Source organism: Vanacampus margaritifer, chromosome 14 (genome assembly GCF_051991255.1).
Source record: "Vanacampus margaritifer isolate UIUO_Vmar chromosome 14, RoL_Vmar_1.0, whole genome shotgun sequence".
Taxonomy (NCBI): Eukaryota; Metazoa; Chordata; class Actinopteri; order Syngnathiformes; family Syngnathidae; genus Vanacampus; species Vanacampus margaritifer.
This window is the reverse complement of record NC_135445.1, coordinates 9739331-9763806: the sequence shown is the minus strand read 5'-3', so window position 1 is coordinate 9763806 and position 24476 is coordinate 9739331. Positions and strand designations below refer to the sequence as shown.

At 37.2% G+C, this 24476-nt stretch overlaps 1 protein-coding gene across 8 annotated transcripts in view; it reads right to left on the bottom strand.

The window, feature by feature from the left end:
• The window catches only part of vav2 (vav 2 guanine nucleotide exchange factor), a 177126-nt gene that overhangs the window by 19627 nt on the left and 133023 nt on the right, over positions 1-24476 (bottom strand). For 5 of the 8 annotated variants that reach the window (XM_077585972.1, XM_077585978.1, XM_077585975.1 and 2 more), the window contains exons 5-11: positions 19779-19884; positions 18567-18581; positions 17876-17974; positions 16017-16085; positions 14897-14997; positions 4110-4209; positions 2371-2466 (exon numbers count right to left, since the gene is read on the bottom strand). In XM_077585972.1, the coding sequence (XP_077442098.1) occupies positions 2371-2466; positions 4110-4209; positions 14897-14997; positions 16017-16085; positions 17876-17974; positions 18567-18581; positions 19779-19884 (586 nt within the window). The remainder of the gene's footprint in view (positions 1-2370; positions 2467-4109; positions 4210-14896; positions 14998-16016; positions 16086-17875; positions 17975-18566; positions 18582-19778; positions 19885-24476) is intronic. The other 3 variants (XM_077585974.1, XM_077585977.1, XM_077585979.1) reach the window with 1 other exon arrangement.

Here is a 24476-nt window from a genome sequence, read left to right as displayed (position 1 = left end):
CTTTTGGCTTTAAGACAAAAAAAACATGCCAAACTGCATGAGGAGAGCTTTTTGCGGCGCCTTGCTGAAAAGCAACGAAGAGCAGTGAAATGGGGCTAGCTTAATCTTATTAGTGCACGCTTGATTTGACCTTAGTGCCTTGACGCAACTCAGGACTGCGGGGGTGCAGTTCACACTGATAGAGAAGTCACACTGCCTGGACCTTCTATCACCTAACACAAAGCACTTGCCATTACGCAACACACCATGAACTCTAATGATCAAGAGTTGAGATGCAAAGTCAATTCATGTATAGAAGAAGTAACAATGCTCAGTTTGTTTTTTATGTTTGCGATGAGAGAGGAGCACATGAGGGAATGATTTTCTTTTATTCTTACTATTACATTATTTGTTATATCAAATGCAAATTTCAAGCTGGCAGAGCTCAAGGTGAGCATCACACCTGATGCTCATACAAATGTTTGTTATTTATATGAATAATCGGCTACAACTATGAATCATTCAGTAAACAAGAGCAGTCAGTCCTCTCAAGGGTGAAAAACTGCTCAATGCCCACACAACATAGAATCCGGTAGCTACATAATGAGCCCGAATGTGAATGGCGAATTTCTGCAAATAATTGACACTCATCTAAAAGTGATTTTACCTGCCTACATCAATAGTTTAAACCATAAATAAAACATGCTAACATTTAGAATGCTTAGAATTTTTTTTTTTCCAACAACGCTTTACTCTTAAAAATACAGTACAGTCAACAGTTTCTGCCAAAGTGTGCCTTCCTGATGCTGCACTTTTAAATGTGACTACTGATAAAAGTGGGCATTGTGTAACTCTCGCTAGTAATGGCAATGCACAATTCTATATGACAGAATGAAGGCTTAAATGACAAAATAAGAGTCACACATACTGAACCTAAAATATAAGACCTAAAGGCACAATTAGAGGAACATATCAACTGCATAGCAACTGGCAACTCAATTGCTGCAAGGGACATAGCAACTGCATATAAACTGCAAACGCATCGTAACTGGCAACTTAATTGTCGCAAGGGTTAGCAACTGACAACTTAATCACTACAATGGACATAGCAACTGACAACTTTATTGTCAAAGGGGACATCACAACTGCATAGCAACTCACAACTTCAATGCCGCAAGGGAAATAGCAACTGCATGTCAACTGGCAACTTAATTGTCACAAGGGGCATAGCAATTGCATAGCAACTGACAACTTCATTGTCACGAGGGACATAGCAACTGCGTAGCACCTGACAACTTAATTGTCACAAGGGACATAGCAACTGCATAGCAACTGACAAATACATTGTCACAAGGGTTAGCAACTGACAACTTAATCACTCCAACAGATATAGCAACTGACAACTTTATTGTCACAGGTGACAGCAAATGCATAATTTATTCTCAAAGAGGACATCACAACTGCATAGCAACTCACAACTTCAATGCCGCAAGGGAAATAGCAACTGCATGTCAACTGGCAACTTCATTGTCACAAGGGGCATAGCAATTGCATAGCAACTGACAACTTCATTGTCACGAGGGACATAGCAACTGCATAGCACCTGACAACTTAATTGTCACAAGGGACATAGCAACTGCATAGCAACTGACAAATACATTGTCACAAGGGTTAGCAACTGACAACTTAATCACTCCAACAGATATAGCAACTGACAACTTTATTGTCACATGTGACAGCAAATGCATAGCAACTGACAACATTGTCTCAAGGGTTAGCAACTGTCAACTTAATCACTACAAGGGACATAGCAACTGCATAACAACTTCATTGTCGCGACTGATAACATCATTACCCCCGTCAAGAGTGACATATACATTTCAATGACCTCGTGATCCAACCCAAAACCCAGTCAAACTACTTTGTCCTATTGGGAATGAAGCGGCTTCAGTCAGATGGCAAGGTGTAGTCCACAATGCAAGCTAAGTAGTTGTTAGCAGCAACCCCCCCCCACTAAATCTAGCGATGGAAAACTTGCGGGTCACAGATGGTGTGCCAATGTGCCACTGAGCACATTGCCTCGTCTATCTGACCCACCTGCAGGCATGGTGAACACAAACCGCGGCCGAGTGCACATTGCCCTGCAGAGACCAGCCGAAGCTGCTGACCTTCCCCCATTTACGAGCTAGACGTCATACATATCCACCAACTCATGGGTCACACCGAGCAAGGGTGAGGGCTTGTGTGGCCCTCTACTTAGGCATTAATAGATGCTAAGTGTTACTTACACAAGTAGGCAATTACTTCAAATAAGTAAAAAAACACAGAGCTTTAAATGTGAGTGTTCATTGGCCAGTCTTTTACTTTCTATTATACAGTACGAGTATCTACCTTTAGCAGTAAGTGATACTTGAGTACCCTCTGCATGGGAAACACCAGAAGATCCTGCAGCTTGAACTTGCCTTCCTGCACTTTCATAGTGCATTCCTGTAAAGCAACAACAACACACAATAGGGCTGTTCATCACACATTACATAGTGCCGCATGTTGAATTTCCTCGCCAATTAAGGGACATGCATTCTTGGTTAACAATTCATGCCACTTGGTTGCTGTAGCAGCAACGCTTCCATATTTTGTGTGGAATTCCATTAGCAACAATGAGGTCAGTTTATTCTTTGAACACACAAAAGCACTTGCCGTGCCAGCTATTTGTGACACAAATGCCGTGCATGCTAACTTGGAGGTTCCTTTGACAAAACCAAATGGCATGCTTCCAAAAGAAACAGGCAGCCTTTAAGGCTCCCTCATAGTGGTTTGTGTGTCTCGGCGTGTTTTCAAGCTTCCATAACGCCGCAGTAGCAGGGGAGGCTTATCCTCTTTAAATGACTTTATTGTGCAACGTGACTGTGAGAAGCATTTTTAGCACCATACAAAGCTTTTCTTTTTAAACAAATCCTCGGTGACGCTCTAAAAACTCACCTATCATCAATTAAAATATGATTTAGTAAAAGTGATTAGACATTTAACAAATATTTGCTGAAATCCCTTTTAAAGTCAAATATAGTGAAAATAAATTAAATAGACATTGTACTTATAAATGTTTTAAAACAAACAGTTCTTAAAAGATTAAATGAACATTTATTTTTATTAGGGGTGTCAAAATTAGTGTGTTAATTTTGAGTTGATTTAAAGTTCCTTTAACGCCACAATTTTTTTTTAAACAAGTGATTAATGACCACTCCTCACTTGGAAAGCCTGTACTGGAGGAATTGCAGTCGCAATGCAGCAGACACGTCCACGTCGAAATTTAACTGTAATAAAATGAACAATAATGCTTATATTTGTCGAGACTGGGGTCAAATTGTATTTTACAATTTTAAAAATGTGCAGATTTTGACAAGTTACTTCATGTTAAAGATTAGATAGCTCTTAATATGAAAAGAAAAATGCACTGAGCTGTCACCACCGTCTAACAAATGCAATTATGCCATCTAGTGGCAGAAATAACCTCAACACAAATCAATATCACACTTTTTAATTTTAACTCAATTTTATGAATGTTTATGAAATTACTGTATCGACTAAAATGTGCAGCCATTTTTCCATTAGTCAAAAAAAAATCAAGAGTACAGCAGCAAGAGTATGAAACTAAGAAAACATTATTTTTTTACATTTTATTGTACATTTAGAACAGAGATAAAATTTGCAATGAATCGTGAGTTAACTATTTTAGTCATGTGATTAATTATGATTTAAAAAATTAATCGCCTGACACCACAAATTTTTATACTTAAATGTACAAACATACATGAAATTTATAAAATGTAATGTAATGGATTAGGAAAAATGTACTACAAGCTACAAGTTTGATTCAAATACTTGATTGTTTTTCATGTTTTTGAAAATTTGATTTGTATTTAATGCAATGATTATTTCACATTCCACTAGTAGGAGCCCTTATAACAACACTTTGCCTATCACTGCTCTCTCTGTCTCGCATTTGCAAGCATTATTTAAAAGTTGGTTTAAAGAACTGCAAAAACAAGACGGTCACATCTTTCTATCTCATCATCGTTGTACTTCTGACAGTGAAGTATGAATAAAAACACGAGATTGGTGAAGGTGATCACCTCTACTTTGATCTTCACATCCTCCCTTGTTGCTATTAGTTCATCCAGTGTCTTCTGGGCGTTCTCCACGTGACTGCAGTACTGGCCATAGATCAATAACCTGAGAAGACAAAATTTAAATCCAGACACAATTACAATTTATAATTCATGCAGTAGAATAAAACAGAGTATGCCGGGATTTAGGCCTATCTTGTTTTTGACAACCATAAAAAGGTAGAATAGGATCTGACATTTGTATCAATAAGTTTATGTTGCAAAATATGCTTAACGTATTTGCTCCCCAAAATGCATAAATACGTTCTATTGTAAATGTTTTAAGTGTCCCAAAGACGTATTTATACATTTTTTAATGCTAGAGCATACATAAGGCTTTGATGCAGCCTTTCAACTGCAGCGAATGGGTGAAGCAATGGCAGTAATTACAAAAACGGACAGCAGGTGGCAGCAGAGTATAAGCGATCAATCAGGGCCATGTCGCAAACAAGCTCATGGACCCATAGTTATAAACAGATTTGTGAATAATGATGAAACTTAGCTATATTCTAAACAGATGTTCTTTCTTTTCCTGATGAAAGAAGAGACTCTAATCTTTCTTTGGGTAGGTTCCATGTTTTTATAGCCGGGAGCAAAGGGGGTTGCTTTAGTGAAAATGTCTGGAAGTGAATGAGTTAAGGAACGTTGGCAGTCTTGATAGATTTCAATGTGTGTAATTTTGTTACCTAGCGATGGCCAGCTAGTGAATCGAAAGTAAACTCAAGCTCGCAAAGCAGTTCTTTGGCACCTTTGTATCAGGTATATTCCAGCTACAGGACTGCTTTTGCGTCTTCCTCTTAAGTACGCCAACATGCTAACTGGTGTATTTATCAAAAAGTATGTGAATTTTGATTGGTATATTTGAATAAGTAAATTGAACGCTGAGTCTTAAATGTTCATTTGTTTTGTTCTAATTGATCAATAAAACAACATTTCACCAGAAGTCTTGTCTTTATGTGTGCTTTTGTCCAAAACGGTGTCATTTTATCAAGAGTTCTTAAGAGTTTCAACCTCAATCTACAGACACATAAACTGAACAGCAATGTACCGTCTTTGTGATATATCGTACCTGACAGGTAACATTTGATTCATTTTAGGCGACGAACGATAAATATATCCACATGAAAGATGAATGGAATATGTCAATTTAACATATTCCAAAGATAAGCATATCAATTTAACTGTTTTCCAAGAACTACTGCAGCTGAGCACAAAGCACAAAATATTAAATCACAAACAATGTGTTGCAGATTTTAATGACGTCGTGAAATTTGTTTAAAACCTGATGAATAATTACCAATATACAAAAAAAGCCGAATCAAAGGGAGGGATAAATATCTCTTTGTGGAAACACTCAGCCCAGAATAGGCTTTAAACCAATTATATGCCCGCCGAGTAGTTAAGACAACGTACTACACATTAATTTTAAGATTTATAACAAAATGTGAGAGGTGAACCGAGGAGCAATTCCCCACAACGGGGAGCAGATGAATGAGTATGTGAATAAATGTATTACAATTTGGACTGAATTGTGAATATCATGAATAAGTAATGACTACATTTGAATCCCAGGGCAATATTTGGAGAGGTCTTGCTAATAAAATGTAATGACTGAGGCCCAATAAAAGACAGCGCTTGATTCTGTTGCTGTGCTGAGTTGCTCTTATCAGGATGTGATAGGGGAAGAAAAAAAATCTGTTAATTTTCAGCGGTGAGAAAATGAAGGCCATGTTCATTAGATGTCATAATGGAAACCTGACATAGATCTAGAGGTTCAGCCACAAGGGAGCCTCAATGTCAGCCCCACATGGGCGTGTCCCCGCAGCACGTGGCACACATTCTTCTCGCTCACTGAGACAAAAGTAGGCCGCTGGCAAGGTGTTGGCAGTTGGCACCCTGGCACGGTAATCTAAACACTGGAACCTTGAAATCGAATCAAGCCTCTCAAAGATCCGTGGCAGAGACGAGAGCAGCGCGACAACTGTGCGGATGATGACGGCAGGTTGGGAAACTATAATCACATGCTATGTTTAACCGTAAGGAACCTTTTTGGCAATGCGGCGACGGCTGCACGGGGATTGGTACACTAATTGGCAAGTGTAATTTGGTGGTTTGGTAATGAAATGTTGACTCCATGAATGAAAATACAAACAATGCACAAAACAAGTAGGCACTCCTAGTTGTCATGGTAACAAAATCCGTACTCAGCATTGTTAGTCAGTATAGTTTTTTTTAAATTTACTTTTTAGTTTTCTTTTGACTTTAATTTTTTTATAATTCAACTAGTTTTAATTATGCTTTTAGAGCAGGTTTATTATTTTCTATTAGCTTTTTTTTAATGCTTCCATTTAGTTGAGTTTTTATTAGTTTTAGGATTAGATTTAGTTTTTTACATATAGCATATTTGTAGAGTGCAAGATTTAAACGGAAAGGCCAGTAAGTATTGAGTAGTAAAGTAAATGCTTCCATTTAGTTGAGTTTTTATTAGTTTTAGGATTAGATTTAGTTTTTTATATATAGCATATTTGTAGAGTGCAAGATTCAAACGGAAAGGCCAGTAAGTATTGAGTAGTAAAGTAAATGCTTCCATTTAGTTGAGTTTTTATTAGTTTTAGGATTAGATTTAGTTTTTTATATATAGCATATTTGAAGAGTGCAAGATTTAAACGGAAAGGCCAGTAAGTATTGAGTAGTAAAGTAAAATTTCAAAACGACAGTTCGACCTTTCTTTTGTAGGACCGTACAATAATCACAAAATAATTAAAAAGCAAAAACAAAAAACAAATGCTCAGGAATTTAATTGAGGACAAAAACGAATGACACCTTAGCTAGTTATAGTAAAATGCAATTTCCGTTATCATCAGTTTCAGTTATAATTTAAAGAAACACACACACACACATTTTTTATTTATTTTGTTCACAATTTTTGTTGTTGTTATTTCATTAGTTTATGTTAACTATGATAACCTAAAATTGCAGTGTAAGAATACAGTAATTGTTTAAACCTGACTTTGTATTAATGATGGGCCTGACACTATGTTGATTACATGCAAACATGAACAATTTTCATAATTTAGCGAGAATAAAACATATTTTACGGGAAAATAAATACCGGTAAATAAATAAATAAATAAATAAGGTGGAAAAGTACTATACAAATGAAAGACCATTAACCATTGTTAAAAATGTATACATACTGTATATAATAATGTGGTATATTTTACATAATTATTAACTAATTAAGGATTTCTAATATTTATTGTAATGTTTCTATATTGAAAACTGTCTCATTAAAATGATGAGAACATTATGTACCGTGTTTCCCAGTAAGGATGCAATGCAAAATTCTACTCCAGGCTGTGTGAGGTTATGCCGACCTCAAACTTGAGGTGACACGCAACACGGCTGTCACATCATTTCTTTAGATGATCATCTTTGACTGCACAGTTTCACAAGTGATGATCACTGGAGCATCTCTGCAGCTTGAGCAAGGCACCCCCGCGGTTAGTCTCCATCAAGCGTCTGATTAAGACCTGCTCTGCACTCGAGGAGACAGTTCCCCTCAGCTACTCCTCCATGACAACAGTGTTGAAAGGTATTGTAAGTGGTGGGGGATGTCTTCATACATAACTTAAAGAGACTGTATTGATGGAAAATTTGCAAAATTGTTCTTGGGGATTGGAACATTCGTGTAAATTGGGCAACAATCAGTAAAAATAGGATGGGCCCTAGTTTCATAAAAGTGCTCGGCATAAAAACTGTCACATCTTCATTTTCATGTCGCGGCGAGTCTGGTTTACCGCATTTGGGAAAGTGTTCCATCATACGGAGCTTTTTTTTTTATGGTTCCATACAAAAGATTCTTTTGGCTAACATTTTAAAGTAGGCTTTACATGATCACGATTTTTCAACCGATCACCAATCAGCGAGTTTGGAAAAAGAAAAACAAACAAACAATCGATCACCGATTCCATCAGAAGAAGAAGCAATATATCTTAATAACTTTTATACATATAGTTGACCAACAGCATTCGTGTAGAACAGGAACTTGTGTGTGGAGGACAAAAACTCCCAAAATGAAAAATAAATAAATAAATGACTAAAATGAAATGATATAAAAAATATAATTGAAAATTTTAATACAAAATAAATATAAATGTAAACAAAAACAAAACCAAAAAAATATATATATATATCAAGTAAAAATAATACAAAAATAAAAAAGAGATTAAAATAATAAATATAAATGTTGAAATAAATACAAAAATAAATATATAAATACAATTAAATATCACACAATAAATAAAAATGACATTTGTATCAATCAGTTCTCACATTTATTTATTTCACGCTGTTGCACACACGCTGCCAGGACGAATTGTTATTCAAATGAGGGGGCGGCTCTCAGCGTTTCTTGGTTTTTGTTGTTGTTTTTATTTCCATTCATATTTATTTTTTTGTACTTAATTTTTGAATTTGATTTTTATATCCGTTTTTATTTATACTTTTAGTCATTTATTTATTTATTCATTCATTAATTGACTTTTAATTTTGGCAGTTTTGGTCCTCTATACTTGTGTATTACATCAAGTTTGAAAAGTTAAATGATTACCATGCTGTCTCAGGCAGGAAACAAAATGACATCAAGTGTCAACATTTTATGAGTACTAATTCCAAAAAGGAATATCGAAGGTCAAGGTATGCTGGAACAAATTAGCATTCCAACGAAATATAACCATTAAGGCTTCATGTAGTGTGAGATCAAAAAAACAAACTATATTTACAATTTAATAACAGTCTTTTATTGGCGTCAGAAGCTTAGTATTTCCACCCATGTGCGCCAGAGGGCTAATAAGCATGCAGCCAGTGCTTGGCCCAAGCATCCATAATTAGTCCATCACATACGCTCCACTTGACACCAAGTCTGGGCACATCGCGCACAGTAGGAGGTAACCACTCAAAAATTCCTTTTCTATGTTTGCACTGTTTCTAAAAGGGACAAAAATTCACATTGCGAACGTGTAAACTCCTGTAAGTCTCTCGTTTTGTGACTTGGGCACATTAGGGCTGGGTGAAATGCTTTGAACATAATTTTATAAATTGCAACAAATAATGCAGCATTACATAGTCCAAAAGAATATTTTTGCAAGAACCTACTTTCCCAAAGTAAATTTAATATTTTTTCAAAAATCTAAAACACATGTGGGTGTCATTTTTCCAAGTTATTAAAAAATTTTTTGTTCTTGTTTGTTGATGCAAACAAACATGCCGTTTTTTAGGTCTCCTGAAAAGCGACAATTTTGGAGGTACAAGGTTTCGACCTGACAACAGCGATATGCGTCACTAATTATAAATTGTCTTTCACTTGCATGGCGCTTTTCCACCTTAGAAGGCCCTCAAAGCGCTTCACACTGATCCTGCAATCACCTACTGACAGCATCAGAAGTACTGGGGTGCTGGATTTCACTTTCCTTTCTTTTCTTTGGTCCTTCCTCGGGTCTCCTGACGGCCTCACGACTTTGGCTGGAAGTGTTTGGTTTAAGTGAACGGTATGGGATTTTTTTAATAGGTTTTAGGTGAACTAATGAATACACACACACTCACACACACATACACCTACTCACCCACATACAAAAAAAATAAAAATAATAATAATAATAAAAAAATAAAAATAAAAAAGAGAGCAATGATGATGATGTCAAATCGGTAAAATTACTGAATGAACAATACTGAGCACTCCAGGAAAAGAAAAAGAGAAAAAAAATAATAATAAAAAGAAGTACTGGGGGTTCAGTATCTTGCTCAAGGACACTCCCACACGGTCACAAGGGCGGGGAATCGAACACACAACCACTGGGTTGTGAAACACCTACTCTACCATTGAGCCATGCCGCCCCTAAAAATCATTATGAGTGGTAAATGGACTGCTTTTTATTTAGGCAGTAGAAATATGTTAGTTACTTAATATATTAAGTATCGACACCAGGTATTGTTATCAGGCCGATACCAGGCCTTATTTCAAGGTATTGGCACTTGCCATTAGGAAGAAGAAGAATTGAAAAGTTTCATTATTTTATGCAATTTTAAGGATTTTTTTTTTTTAATATTTGCATATATATATTAGGTCTTTCTTTAAAATGATCTGTCACTGTTATTTTGAGGACATTTTATGCATCAAAAGTACTTGGTATTGTTATCGGTGACTACTCAAGTTTTGAGTACTCTTACTGGTATCAGTCTGAAAGAAAGTGGTATAGAAAATCCCTAGTGAATTCTGTCATACAAGTAAACATTATTGGGATATCAATATTTTTAAATAACCAAATCTTTTCACTTTTTTTTCCCACTTCCAATACCAATACTACAGCATAGAATACTGTCTAATACCAATATCGATCTGATACAACATAAGCAGGAATCATATATGTGCTTATTCCTTTTTTAGTAAATGTTCAAAGAGACTTGATCAAGTGATTCTATTTGAACAAAGAAGACTAGTCAGCAAAATTAGGTATGAGAAAATGTGGCTCATTTCTTCCTAACGTTTGGGTTAGTTGGGACTGCTTGGATATGAGCGCTATTATCGGAGACTGATACTGTTTTTTTGGCTGCTAGCGGACCGGGAGACGATATCAAAATCAGATCGGGGCACCCCTATAAACAACATCATTATATTTGACGTAAGTTTTAATTAAAAACGAATGTAATAACAGCATTCCAAAGATCGCCCTATAAGGATTAACCCTGGAGAACCCACGGGGTCAAATTTCGCCCCTATAAATTCTGCTACTCAAATAACAAATACCTTTTTTTTTTTTTTTACAAATTTAACTTCAAAAGTCCAGAGTGCCACTTCTGACCCCTGCATGGGGCCATCTAGTGGATGAATATTGCACTTACATGAGCCAGAGTGGTGGTGACAAGATGGCTAAAATGCAACAAATAAAACAAAAAAATTATATTGTTCAATGTAGCTGTGTATTTGATTGATTATTTTCTTAAATTCTAAATAGTTTACTGACAGTTTTTGTTATTCAGATTTTTCGAAATGATAACCCTAAATCCCAAAGGGTCAAATTTCGCCCTAATCCTAAATTAGGGAATAAAGGGTTAAAATTGAAAAAACATATATTTTGGTGTTCAGTGAATTTATAGCAGTCATGTAATGTATAATTCATAATTTTCCAAAAAAGAAAAGGGTTCTTGGGTTCTCCAGGGTTAAAGAGAAGAAGATAGTTTTTTTTTTTTTATACACTCAAAGTAGACAGCGCTGTTTATTTTTGCCCTGGTCTCTTCCATAATGGAAATGTTGTTGGAATGCAATTTTGAATAAGTTTGCCCAGGGCACGCCCTTTACAATCGTAGGCCGACAACAAATGGAGGCGCACCACTGAGGAAAATCTCCCAGCAAACCAGAAGTGACAAGCTGTAGTGACAGCTAATACTCTCTGACACACGGCATTGGGACCTTCTCACCTTCATTCAACTCATGCGACGCACAGGAAATGGAGTAAGTCGTGTTAAAATGCTCTTCATTGCTTGGTCGTGATTAGGAAATCAGGGAGCCAGATGACTTCGGAAATGAATCGGGGAATGTCGCGGATGAGGATATCAACACGAGGGTGCTTAGACGCCCATTTACTTTCTAGGGCTGCCACTTTCCGCACGTCGCCATTCAGTTCCGCTCTTGCTGTTTAAGAATTGAGCTGCGGTCGTGATAAACCGGTGACATTTTCAGCATGGCATTCAGCTCAATGACAAATAAGAAAAAAAGGGCTTTTCATCTTTGGTGCCAACATGAGAGAGAAAAAAATGATCCAAGCACATTGTTGTAAAGGTCATTGGGACTTACAAGCATAGATAACCAAATTAATTAGCCAGCTAGGTCCTCAGTTACATCACCGGGATGCCTGATGAGGGAGTTCAAATCCCCCTGGTCACTGTTGTTTATGGCCACAGAGAGACAAGACAGTGGCGGGCGGCTCCATAATGAGGCGGGTTCGCGTGTCAATCACATGCCGCGCAGTCAAAGCTTGTGACGCAGAAAATCTGCAAATCTAATGAACTCTTCTCAAAATAACCCCGCGCCGCATTTTGGAGAATGTCACTAAATGTAAATATTAACAATGTCTTCAGCCAATTTGCTTATGAATAGAAGCTGGATATAAAATATTAATCTAAAAAAAAGTATATAAGCTCAGTTCGTTTGAAAAGAAAGATATGAAAGAATACAACAAATGACTGTATTCAATATTTTGTGGTGATGATGATTGACTGGGGCTATTTTCGTGCCTAGTGCAATTCTGGCATGAGGTGGCAGTGTAAAATTGCGCAGGGGCGGGTTAGACTAAGTTTTGGTACGTTCACAGATTCGCGCAAGCAGGTGCAGCATGGCACATAAAAAAAAGTATACCGTTGAGGGCATGAACACAGCCGACTTGTTTCCTAATTAACATTAAATGTCGCACAAGAAACATGCCGATAGTCCTTGACATCAATATTTAACAAATGTTACGTTACAAATTAGCCTAAATTTGTTAGTAAGGATTAACATTTACCGAGCTTTCAAACCAAATTAGTATCACCTACACATTTCTTGTCTTGTTAGTGTTAACATTGTTAACATTTTTAATTCTTTATTTTATATTTTAACCATTTTTAATTTAGTTATAGATGTGTAGAGCAGGTGAAATAATGTTAAACTCAATATAACTCGACCTTAACCTATCTGTTATCTTGTTTTGTCTAAATTCCCTTTCAGTGTCCTGCTTGAGAAAGTTCAATCTGACATACTGAGATTCTGTTTGGAGAAAGTGCAAGCTGGCATATTGAGATTCTGTTTTGTCTAAAAGTGAAAGATCAACCTAGCATACTGTGAGAATGTAATCTGACTTTCGTATTTGATGGGAGGCGAAGAGGCGTTTTTGTACCAACTCGGATTGTAATAAAGGGCTGTGTCTCCTGGGGGGAGGGACACACATTCTTGGATGACACTTCATTTGGTGGTATTCAATTGTGTGACCGGAGATCTCTGTAATAAATCCATCCTTGCAAGGACCCTTTTCACAGGAATCTCATCTTTGATTTATTTGAACACGCAAAAGATTACCAAATTTATTATAATCCTTCATTAGCTAAGCCAACAAAATGCAACTTTTTATGGTTATTCCACACAGCGGTTAATTTATGACAGCATGCCAAAACACCTTTGACACCTCATAAACTAAATTGCGTGTTTATGTTGGATCGCGTGCAAATGACATTCCAGCGGCTGCTGCACTAGATTACAGAGGACAGACAGCAGAATGTGATTTTGTTGGTGAGATAAGAACGAGACAGAATTGATGCGTCTCCCACGCGTATGCAAAGGGATATCTGATTACCCAAAGAAAAAGTATAAAAAGTATATTTAAGAAGAAATGAAAAATAGGTTTGTGTTTGCGATCATGCGAAGAAATAGAGGATACGCGCACACATACCTGGACACACATTCACTTTGAAAAACGTGGATGGGCCTTGCTCTCACAGTAATGACTGTAACATTGAAGGAAAAAGGGCATATCCACTCCCGCTGTGGAATCATGACCGGGGGCAGAAGCGATCATCACCCACATTACCATTACCTTGGAAGCAGCCTCACTCAGCACAGCAGAAAGGCAAATCACTCCTCCCCTCAGGAGTGCAAATTATCCACACATACTTGTATCTCAGGAGATGTGCAAGATTCGGATCCGCCGGAAAGAAAATGCACAGACTAAGACCTCAACTGTCTCTGTTAGCTTGACATTGTGATGTCTCAATTATTAATCCTCAGAACTATTTTCCAAAGAGAAATGAACAGGCCATTGACATTACAAATGTCTAATGTATGTATGTGTAAATCTAAATGTGGGAATCTTTGAATGTCTCACGATTCGATTCGATTACGATCTTTGGGTGTGCGATTCGATTCAGAATCGATTTTCGATTAAGAACAAATTTTGATTCAAAATGATTTGATTGACAATGATTTTTGCTTCAATTTATAGATGTTCGAGGAATCGTAATGATCTACTCCAGTGTGACTCGCTAATGCTAATTAGTGCGCTACTCGCGGCACTTTTATCCCGTAAAAGAACAACTCCACGCTGCAAAATAACAGCTTTTATTGGAATAACTTGATCGGAACTTTTTCCTCCTACTCTCTAATGTGGCTACAACTTAACGGTGTATCAGACCGCGTGGAACCACACTGCCCCTAAGTGGCCAAATCGGGTACAACATGAACAGCGCTCCCAATAAAGGCGCACACAAACAAAGGGAAGACAGTATAAAATAATTTAAATAAAATCGATTTTGGGACATTTAAAATAGATTCTGAATCGTACTAAATGAGAATCGGGATTTTTATGAGAATCGATTTTTTTGGCACACCCCTACTGAATATCCTGTTCATGGCCAAATCGGGTACAACATGAACAGCGCTCCCAATAAAGGCACACAAACAAAGGGAAAACACTATAAAAAAATTTTTTTTAAATAAAATCGATTTTGGGACATTTAAAATAGATTCTGAATCGTACTAAATGAGAATCGGGATTTTTATGAGAATCAATTTTTTGGCACACCCCTACTGAATATCCTATGTTCATTTGTCCAAAAAATACATCTCACAGGCGTAAGCCAAATTATTAATTAATGTATTAATTTGATTCTAATTGCATTCCTTTAAGAAACACAGCATCAGCACAGGTAGAAATCAAACATCAACCAACCGTTCTTTGAAGTCAAGGAAGATCTTTCCCAAACCGTTTCCTCCGGTGACCATGTTGAGGTCAATGGCTCGAAGGAGGGCAAAATGAACTTTGATCACATCCTGAGGAAAAGAAGAGGCTTGTTTTCAAATGATGCATGTCACTTAGAGAACAACAACAACCAGTTTTTGCCCGCAGGCACCAGGTGGACCCCAACACCACATCAGTAGCCTGTGGCCTGTTCTAAAAATAGCTTACTAGTGGTGGGATGTTGTGATTTACAATAATAAAATGTTGTATATTGATATTCATCTGTTTCTTACCTTGTTAAATCATATCTTGATGAGATGAATAATAGCATATAATACAAGGTAATTTAAGCAAATGTGTTGTTTCAGAAGTGTGTATCAAACTGGTAGCCCTTTTGCACAATAATCAGTACCAAAGAAGTAGATCACAGTTTGTGGGTGAATCGTGACATTGACTGTATTATATAGCATAATAATAGAAAATAGGGCAGTAGCAATTGTAGTAGCATCAGCATAATTAATACTGGATATGCAAATTAGCACTTCATACATAAACTGAAAAGTGCAATTTCTGCTGAAAGCTGAATGCTAATATTTTAAAGCATGTGGAATGATACGGAATACTTTATTATATCGAAATATGGAAATATATCTCTAATTATTTTTTTATAATTGTACAATAGTTATTATATTAAATTGAAGTTGGACTAAAATCTGCTCCAACTGGGATATGAACCCGGGTCTCCTAAGCACTAAAAAAAATCTGTATCAAACACCCGGCAATGATGATGAGTGGTATATGTAAGGGAGTGAATGAAGATTTTTTTTTTTTTTAAATTGTGCAAAAACTCTACGTAAATGGAATGAAAAAAAATAATGGCCCGGGAGATGTTCATTTTTGGAGCACGTTGAAATTCGAACAATGTAAATCGGATGTATTATGTGGGAGTTCAAAGAGGACAAAAAAAGAGGGTGGAATAATAAACTATCACAAAGAAACACATTAACATATGTGTGAATGCTTTCAACATTCACAAAATAAAAACTGAAGTCTTTTGTGAATTATTTACCGGGCGCACAACAAATGAAGAAGTGTCGCTCCCGTCACTCACCTCAAGGTTGACGAAGATGGCCTCCATGTCCTGCGGACTCACAAGTTGCCTCAATGGGATCATGTAGTTCTTTAGTGGAAAAAAAATAATGTTATGAAAATGATATAGTGTCCTGTATATTTACAAACATAGTTTTATTGCAGTCTTGCGTCTAAAAGTGAACCTGCTCGTTCTACAGTTTTCGGGCTGTCACATTCCATCATCGTAATACTAACAAATAGATCAACAAGAAAGTGCGGGAAGGCTTTATTAACCCCAACTCAATTAAGCTTAACGAGTCCTATGATCATAAGGAGGTTGTTTATTCTCATTTAGTCTCGTGCCGGTGTGATGGAGGAAACTCGGGATACACATTTTGTTTAATGAAATTACTCGGGCTCATGATTTGTTTCTGTCCATCACCTTGCAAATGAAACCTGTCAACATGATAACTGATGCGTTAGCAATGCCGATTTTCACTTTGTTTCCCTATTAAAGGGAGAGAAGGGACTTCTAAATGGATGTGTTTACTAGGAGTCGGGTGGTGCAGGTAAGCCACGGTAAGGTTTTTGGTTTGTTTTTTGGTCCACGGTTCAGAATTTTGTTAATTAGCAAAAACTGCATTTTGTGATGTTCACTATTATTTAAACTGCTTCTTATCCCTTGACGATTTGTATATGCATGATAATACGATAACAACATGATAAATATGCTTAACACAATTGTACACACAAAAAAATCACCGCACGTGTAATAGTTGGATTAAGCAATTAATCAAATTGTTACAGTTGTTTGGGCATAGTGGTTAAAAAAAACCTTGCTGAAAAAAAAAGCAGAGTCCCCAGAATTGAACCCTGCGGAACACCAGAGGTTCCATTATACATGTGAAGTCATATTCCGACCAGTTTCTTTTTTTGCTCGACATAGTATGAAGGGATTACAATAATAAATAAAATGACGTGATGTACCATCACAGCAGCCACAAGTCGACTACTAAGCGCACCAAATTCCGTGCAGCACAGGTAGGCCATGCAATGTAGTGTGATCACCTGCAAATACCGGAAAACTGACTATAAAGATTTTATTCGATTTTTCTGGTGTGCCTAATGTCAAATTGTTACAGTTGTTTGGGCATAGTGGTTAAAAAAAACCTTGCTGAAAAAAAAGCACAGTCCCCAGAATTGAACCCTGTGGAACACCATAGGTTCCATTATACATGTGAAGTCATATTCCGACCACTTTCTTTTTTTTGCTCGACATAGTATGAAGGAATTACAATAATAAATAAATGACGTGATGTACCATCACAGCAGCCACAAGTCGACTACTGAGCGCACCAAATTCCGTGCAGCACAGGTAGGCCAAGCAATGTCGATTTTATTCGATTTTTCTGGTGTGCCTAATGTCAAATTGTTACAGTTGTTTGGGCATAGTGGTTAAAAAAAAACCTTGCTGAAAAAAAAAGCAGAGTCCCCAGAATTGAACCCTGTGGAACACCGTAGGTTCCATTATACATGTGAAGTCATATTCCAACCAGTTTCTTTTTTTGCTCGACATAGTACAGGTAGGCCAAGCAATGTCGATTTTATTAGATTTTTCTGGTGTGCCTAATGTTGAGGCTTTGAGTGTCTGTGTGTTTGTGGCACGTCAAAGCCCGAGGGATTCAGTTTTCTCACACGGCGGCCGATTCGGTAATAACCACTATTGATCACTTCCTGTGACATTTGTGCTCCCCAGCGAAGCTGACAATAGCTGACACTTCCATGCTGTGAACAACCCCACTCAATGCGCAGGTGGAAACTCACACCACATTGTGGTTCCAGGATCGCAAATATAAATATAAACAAATATGTTTTCATACACAACATGTGCTCACTCACCTTTTCGATGTCTTCTAGAGTCTTATAATACCTGGCCTCGGTCTCCTGGATCTCCACTAAGCAGCAATTCCGCTTGTCATCTTCTGTCATGCCCATTTTCTATAACACACATAGTAAATAACCAGTAGAGTAATTTGACACGATAATTGATAACTACAGTATCTAACTGTTTTTAGCATGCTTGCTACATGACGGGGGTCCTGTGGTAATAAATCCTGGTGAAAATATTGCAAGAGTCCCCAAAACACAACTGCAACAATGACATACATTGAATAACGGTATGCAATAAAATACATATTTAACAAATCTCATGCAAACGATCACCCAAGCACCCGCTAAACTCCCCAACCGACGCACACACAAAATGTGTATCTTTTCTTATTGAAGACAATAGGATAATATTTCCTATAGATAGCGCTCATTGTGACTTGCAGCAGTATAGCCGGTGCCACATGGCATTGTAGTCATCCCCTGATGTCACTTTTGCTCCCACAGGCACTGAGTCAAATCTTGGACCAGCTGCCCTGTACATCTAATTAGCACGCTAATTGGCAAGTCATCCTTGAGGGACGCCAATCCTCCTTTTTTTTTGTTTTTGTAAACACAGTGGTGGTGTCGTCTGTGGGGGAGGGGAAAGGTTGTTGGGTTCTCTTTGAAGCCCGGGATTGATCACAAGCACAGCAACACTCACCTGCATGTATCTGATCTGCAGCATGAGAAAGGCAAATCCGTCAAAAATTTTAAAAAAGAATGATCAAAAAGCACATCAGGAGTTGTAACCTGCATGTTTAGTGTTTCATTGTCAGCAGGCTTACACACACACAAAACAATATTTACTCAATGATAAGGTATCAGTTGCGGGGACTTGTGATGCTTAGTCCATTATTGACCTGAAAGACTGGTACGGTATGTTTTTTTTATTTCATATTGCTCAAATTACTAATGCTGTTTTCCAAACCAGATTTAGTAATAATCCTGTTGATGTGTTGTAATTCCATTTTATTCAGTCAAGATATGAAGAGTGTGGTTTTCAGTGTATAAGAAAATTGGCATCTGATTGATTACAAAAAACTGTTGAAATTAAGACTTAACAAATTCTTTCTGACATTTAATCAAGGACACTTTGGTATAGGGGTGTTAAAATAAGCGCGTTAATATCGAGTTAATTTGATTAGGTATTAATTTTTAATTTATTGTACATCTTGAACAAATATAAAATGTGTAATTTTTTAAGGAATTTTGACAGATTTTGCAAGGCCCACAGAATATTACTATTGCTATAAAAACATGAAATATACCAAAAGAAAGATTAGAGTCTCTTCTTTCATCCGAAAAAAACTTATATTTGTTTCTGTTTCCTTTTTGCAGCAATTACCATTAGAATATAGATAAGTTTCATCATTATTCACTCAACCTATTGAAACACTGTCAAAAAGAGCTTGTTGCAACATGGCCCTGGCTGATCTCTTATACTCTGCTGCCACCTGCTGGCCGTTTTTTTGTAAAAACTATCATTGCTTTAAGCGACCTCTTCATGTCAGAAGCTGTATAAAGCCTTCTGTATACTCTAGGATTAAAAAACAACAACATGAAAAACGTATAAATACATTTTTGGGAGTGTAGGACAAAGTATTACAAATGTATTTATACATTTTTGGGATTAAATGAGTTAAATATGGAACTCATGCAATTAAAAATGTTTAACCTGACCTCCCGCTATTTTTTCTAATCAACATTATCCTTTTATCCATTTAATTAATAATATATAAATTTTAGTGTGCAAATTCAGACATCTCAAGTGTTCAGTTTGATGCTGATCTAAAGACCAGTTAAAATTTGTCTACGTTAACAGTGCTCTTCATAGAATTTAGACTAGATTAGGTGTCTAGCGCAAAGTCCTCACCATGGGTTGTCGTACTTCCACCTTAATGATGTCCTCGTAGATGTCATCACCATCGTCCTCACACGGGACACAGTCGTAGATGTCATCCTCACCCAGGTCGTGCTCACTGGAGAAAAAAAACATACCACAAGTTAGACAAAGGACTACCAGAACCAAGTACTCCTTTTTGAAAAGCTTGATTTTTTTTATGCATACATTTTTTTGCTATCTGACCAATATGAGTTGAAGCGCAGTTATGTTGGATAAAGTCTTCCATTGGGGTAACTTATTGAACCAAAGGAAAAAGCAGAAATAAACTTTGGTATCGTATCCAAATTGACGGTCAACAGAAGAGAGTGAGCCAAGCCAGCCACTTTGTTATCACACAAATTAATTTCCAGCAGCTATATTTAGTCATTGGTATTCTACATGTATATTAGGAACATGATATGATGAACATGTGCTCTTTGCCTTTGCTGTTGTGGCTCTAAAATATTTCATAGAGTTCACCCTCCTTGAGAAAAGGGTGAAAATGATAAAACTGCCTTTTCAATCAAATATTCAGCTTTGTCTTCACGCTCATGCAAGACCTGTTTGAAGTTTTAATTGAGGTTGCTCAGTTCACTAAAAATAATGTGCTTCCTTTTGCTTCATTAAGAAGAAGAAGCTGCGGTTGAATACTGAGAAGGCAGCGTGGGAGGACGACAACCCGCCAACGCTGTCTTGACTGTGTCTTCTCTGTGAACTCTAGAATTATATCACACTCCACAGAGACTCTGGTGTGACACGGTGGGGCATTCCGGGAAACAAGACATTTGAATCACAAAATTATAGCCAACAGAAATGTATTACAAAGAAAGGTCCAGTTCAAGTACGTATATAGAAGAGTAGGCGGAGCTTCGGGTAAATCTGAGTGAAACATTCATGAAGAGAAGTAGAATTAAAAAGAATAATATACATTTGTCTTACCTAGCCCAAAATAAAACCGTCAATTGAGCATTCCTAATGAGTAATAATAAAAAGGCTACAAATACTGTAGATACTTATTAAAAATAAAAATTTTTGAAAAGGTTGTGTATCAATTTCTCCTTCAATAAAAAGATTATTCTTGAATACCAGTAAATGTTACCATTTTCAAAGCTAACGGTGATTGCCGCGATATCATCATCGTAGTACATAGTTCCGTTCCGTCTTCAATTCCGCTTATCCAGGGTCGGGTCGCGGGGGCAGCAGCTTTAGCAGGGAAGCCCAGACTTCCCTCTCCCCAGCCACTTCACCCAGCTCCTCCGACGGGATCCCAAGGCGTTCCCAGGCCAGCCGAGAGACGTAGTCTCTCCAGCGTGTCCTGGGTCGTCCCCGGGGCCTCCCGCCGGTAGGACATGCCCGGAACACTTCCCCAGGGAGGCCTCCGAACCAGATGCCCGAGCCACCTCAATTGGTTCCTCACAACGTGGAGGTAGTACATAGTGCATTTTAAATGGATTTGTTTTGTCTTTGTGAGATATTAAAAATTAAAATCAGGAAGGGGGAATTGGGACATCTTATAACTCTGGGGGAATTCAAGACAGTTATAAAAGACAAAGAAATAATTTGATTTTGTGATTGCACTGTGTAATCACGTAATCCCACGCTAGTTTTTCTGTAGTGTGTGATCATATTTTATTTGTGTCTTGTGTGTAATGGTGTCTTGGCCAGACCACTTTTGGAAAGAGGTTTTAACATCTCAATGAGTTTTTCACACGGTTAAGTAAAGAATACTGATGGATTGAAATACGTTGGTGTTGTACCTGAGCAAAATTTAAACACAATGCTATTAGTCTGAACGCCGTATGTGTATAATTGTGTTCATCTGCTGCATTGAATGATACGGGGAAAAAAATAAAATAAAATAAATGATACGGACATACATTGCGAGAGATACATTCAGATGTATGCATGAGCATTTGCATGCATCACAGTTCATCAGCAAAGTGCAGGAAAGGAATGAAAACCTGAGCACTCATGAATTAGGTTACATTTTCTGTCCGATTACCGCAGTGAAAAGTCACAGGGTGTCCTGGGTGTTTACCGCACGCAATCAGTCAAGTAGCTCAGTGGCCTCATTGACATAGTTAGATTTTAGGGAGGTGGGGATGGGAGAGCGACTCAACATATCACAGCTAGAGAGCAGATCTCCAAAAGGTTAGTTGTGTTTGCAATTGACTGTTCATGTCAATCAAGCCAAGGGATTAATGGAGCAAAATAAACTGCGGAGGAGGTGACACTAAGAGCTTGTGACGCTGTTTGCTTCAGAATAGAAACCCATGTGTGCCTTTTTTTTTTTTTTTACACAGAAGAAAAACTCCCTTGGCGGCTTTGCCCAATCTAGCCACATTTCATGCTTTATCAATTCCAGGATGGACTCATTCCAAAGTGACATCACAAAGGTAAACGGAATGAGCACAATCTGGGTATACCACTTTAACACAGGAGAGCCCAATTATGGGTTATGTTCCAATTGAGTGTGACTCTGTCACATCCATAATCATTTTTCATCTTAACATTTAGGTAAATGACGCCACTGAGTTTCTATGACAATATTCTGCGCAAGCTGTTGCTTTTTAATGATGCCATATGTTGGGAAGCTTTCATGTTTCCTCCTTTAAGAGACTCTTGAGGAGTATTATGTCAGTAAAATAAATGATTATTACTCAGGAAGTGCATCATTATCCTCTTTCTCATTTTTACAGTTTGGTCATGCACTTATTTTAAACTACGCCTCAATATTTCAGACTAATTAATAGTTTTTTAAATGCATGCTCATAACAAGCATAGCCCTTGTGCCAAACGTGTCTAACTGTGTTCTGTGCAGGACCTGCTGATGAATTAATTATGTACGCATGTGATCATTGACGAAACAAAATGCATACATGGTCTTTCTAAAAGGTCAAGAGCGGCCATGAAGCAGAGCCGCATAATTAAGTCAATAACATCCACACCTTCCATTTGTGACCACAGATCACACATTACTAAAGCAGTAAAAATATATTAACTTTGATTCCAGGTTTTCTGGAGGCGCTGGTAATTTAAAATTATTAACATTTATAAAACTTAATTATTAAAATGAAATAATATTAAAAAAAATAATACAGTACTAATAAATATACGTAAAAAAAATTTAAACGATTTTAATTTTATTTATTTTTTTAATTAATTTTTTTTAATTATTATTTTTTTTTTTTTTTAATAAAATAAAACACTGGGTTTGACCACCATTGGCTGCAGGTGTGATGACCTGCAGCCAATGGTGCCTACATTGTTTGGCCTATCTGTGCTGCAGGGAATTTGGTGCGCTCAGTAATCGACTTGTGGCTGCTGTGATGGTACATCATGTAATTTATTTATTATTGTAATTCCTTCATACTATGTCGAGCAAAAAAAGAAAGTGGTCGGAATATGACTATGAACCTATGGTGTTCCACAGGGTTCAATTCTGGGGACTCTGCTTTTTTTGTGCTGCAGGGAATTTGGTGCGCTCAGTAGTCGACACATGGCTGTTGGTACATTATGCGATTTCTTTATTATTGTAATCCCTTCATACTGAACTAATTGTTGGATGCAGAAAAGAACCCTTTCACATCTTGCTATACTATACAGTACATACACCACTGCAGCATCCTTGCTTTTTCTTTTTATAAAAAGGCAAAACATCCGTTTTTTTATATTTGTATTTCACTTACATGCCTTGAGCTATTATTACTATTTCTTTTGCCACTCTCAATGCAGATTTGAGTCACGTTAACTGCACTCTAATCCCGCATTAGCCTGCTCGGCTGCCTTTTCTCTTCTCTAGAGCTGGCACACACACTTCTGCTCCCTATAGAATGTCACAATCACACATTCAGTGGATGTATATCTACCCATCACATGCTTCCATTTCCAACTCCCTCTCCTCCCAGCATTGCTATGTGATGAATGGCACCTATCTCACAGCGGGTAACTAATTATTCTCCATTTATCTGAGTTGTCACCACGGGAAACACTGCCAAATCAGAGCAGGCCATATGAGTCACTTTCACACCCGGAAAACCTACACATCCACATCATGAAAAAAGTGGCAGCGGGCGGAGTGACAGGGAGCTTTTTGCTCATTTTATTAGAGGTTGAAGTGTGTCACAAAATGTATACAGGAAGCCATTCAATACAGTCCATTCATCAGTGTTTATTTCAATAATAAAACCAGGGCAACAATGTTTACTAATAAAATATGAATGTGATGAAACCATAGCTTTGTTATCCTAAAGCAATTGGAATTTGACCAACTATTCAAGGTGAACCATGTCATGACGTCATGCCAAACTTCAGAGTATCGCAGGTCTTCACTTCAGTGCTGTTTCTTTGTTTTATACAGGGTGACAAGTTGGGGTCGGGCTTCTGGTGGAAATCACCGTTGTCATTATATTTTTTGAACGTCTTAATTAGCGCTGTCAAACGAGTCATTTCTGTAAATTAATCACTCAATTTTCCGTAATTAATCGCGATTAATCACATTTTTCTACTTCTATTTTTACTACTTTCTAAGAAGCTTGTAATTGATATTTACTTGAGTAAAATCTTATAATTAATGTAAAATCATCAAATACAAAATATATTTCCAGACAAAGACTTTTTTAACAGCGTTCTTTAATCCTAGTTCTTCTCTCGTGAAATACAACTGTTGAGCAAAATGATCAAAACTGA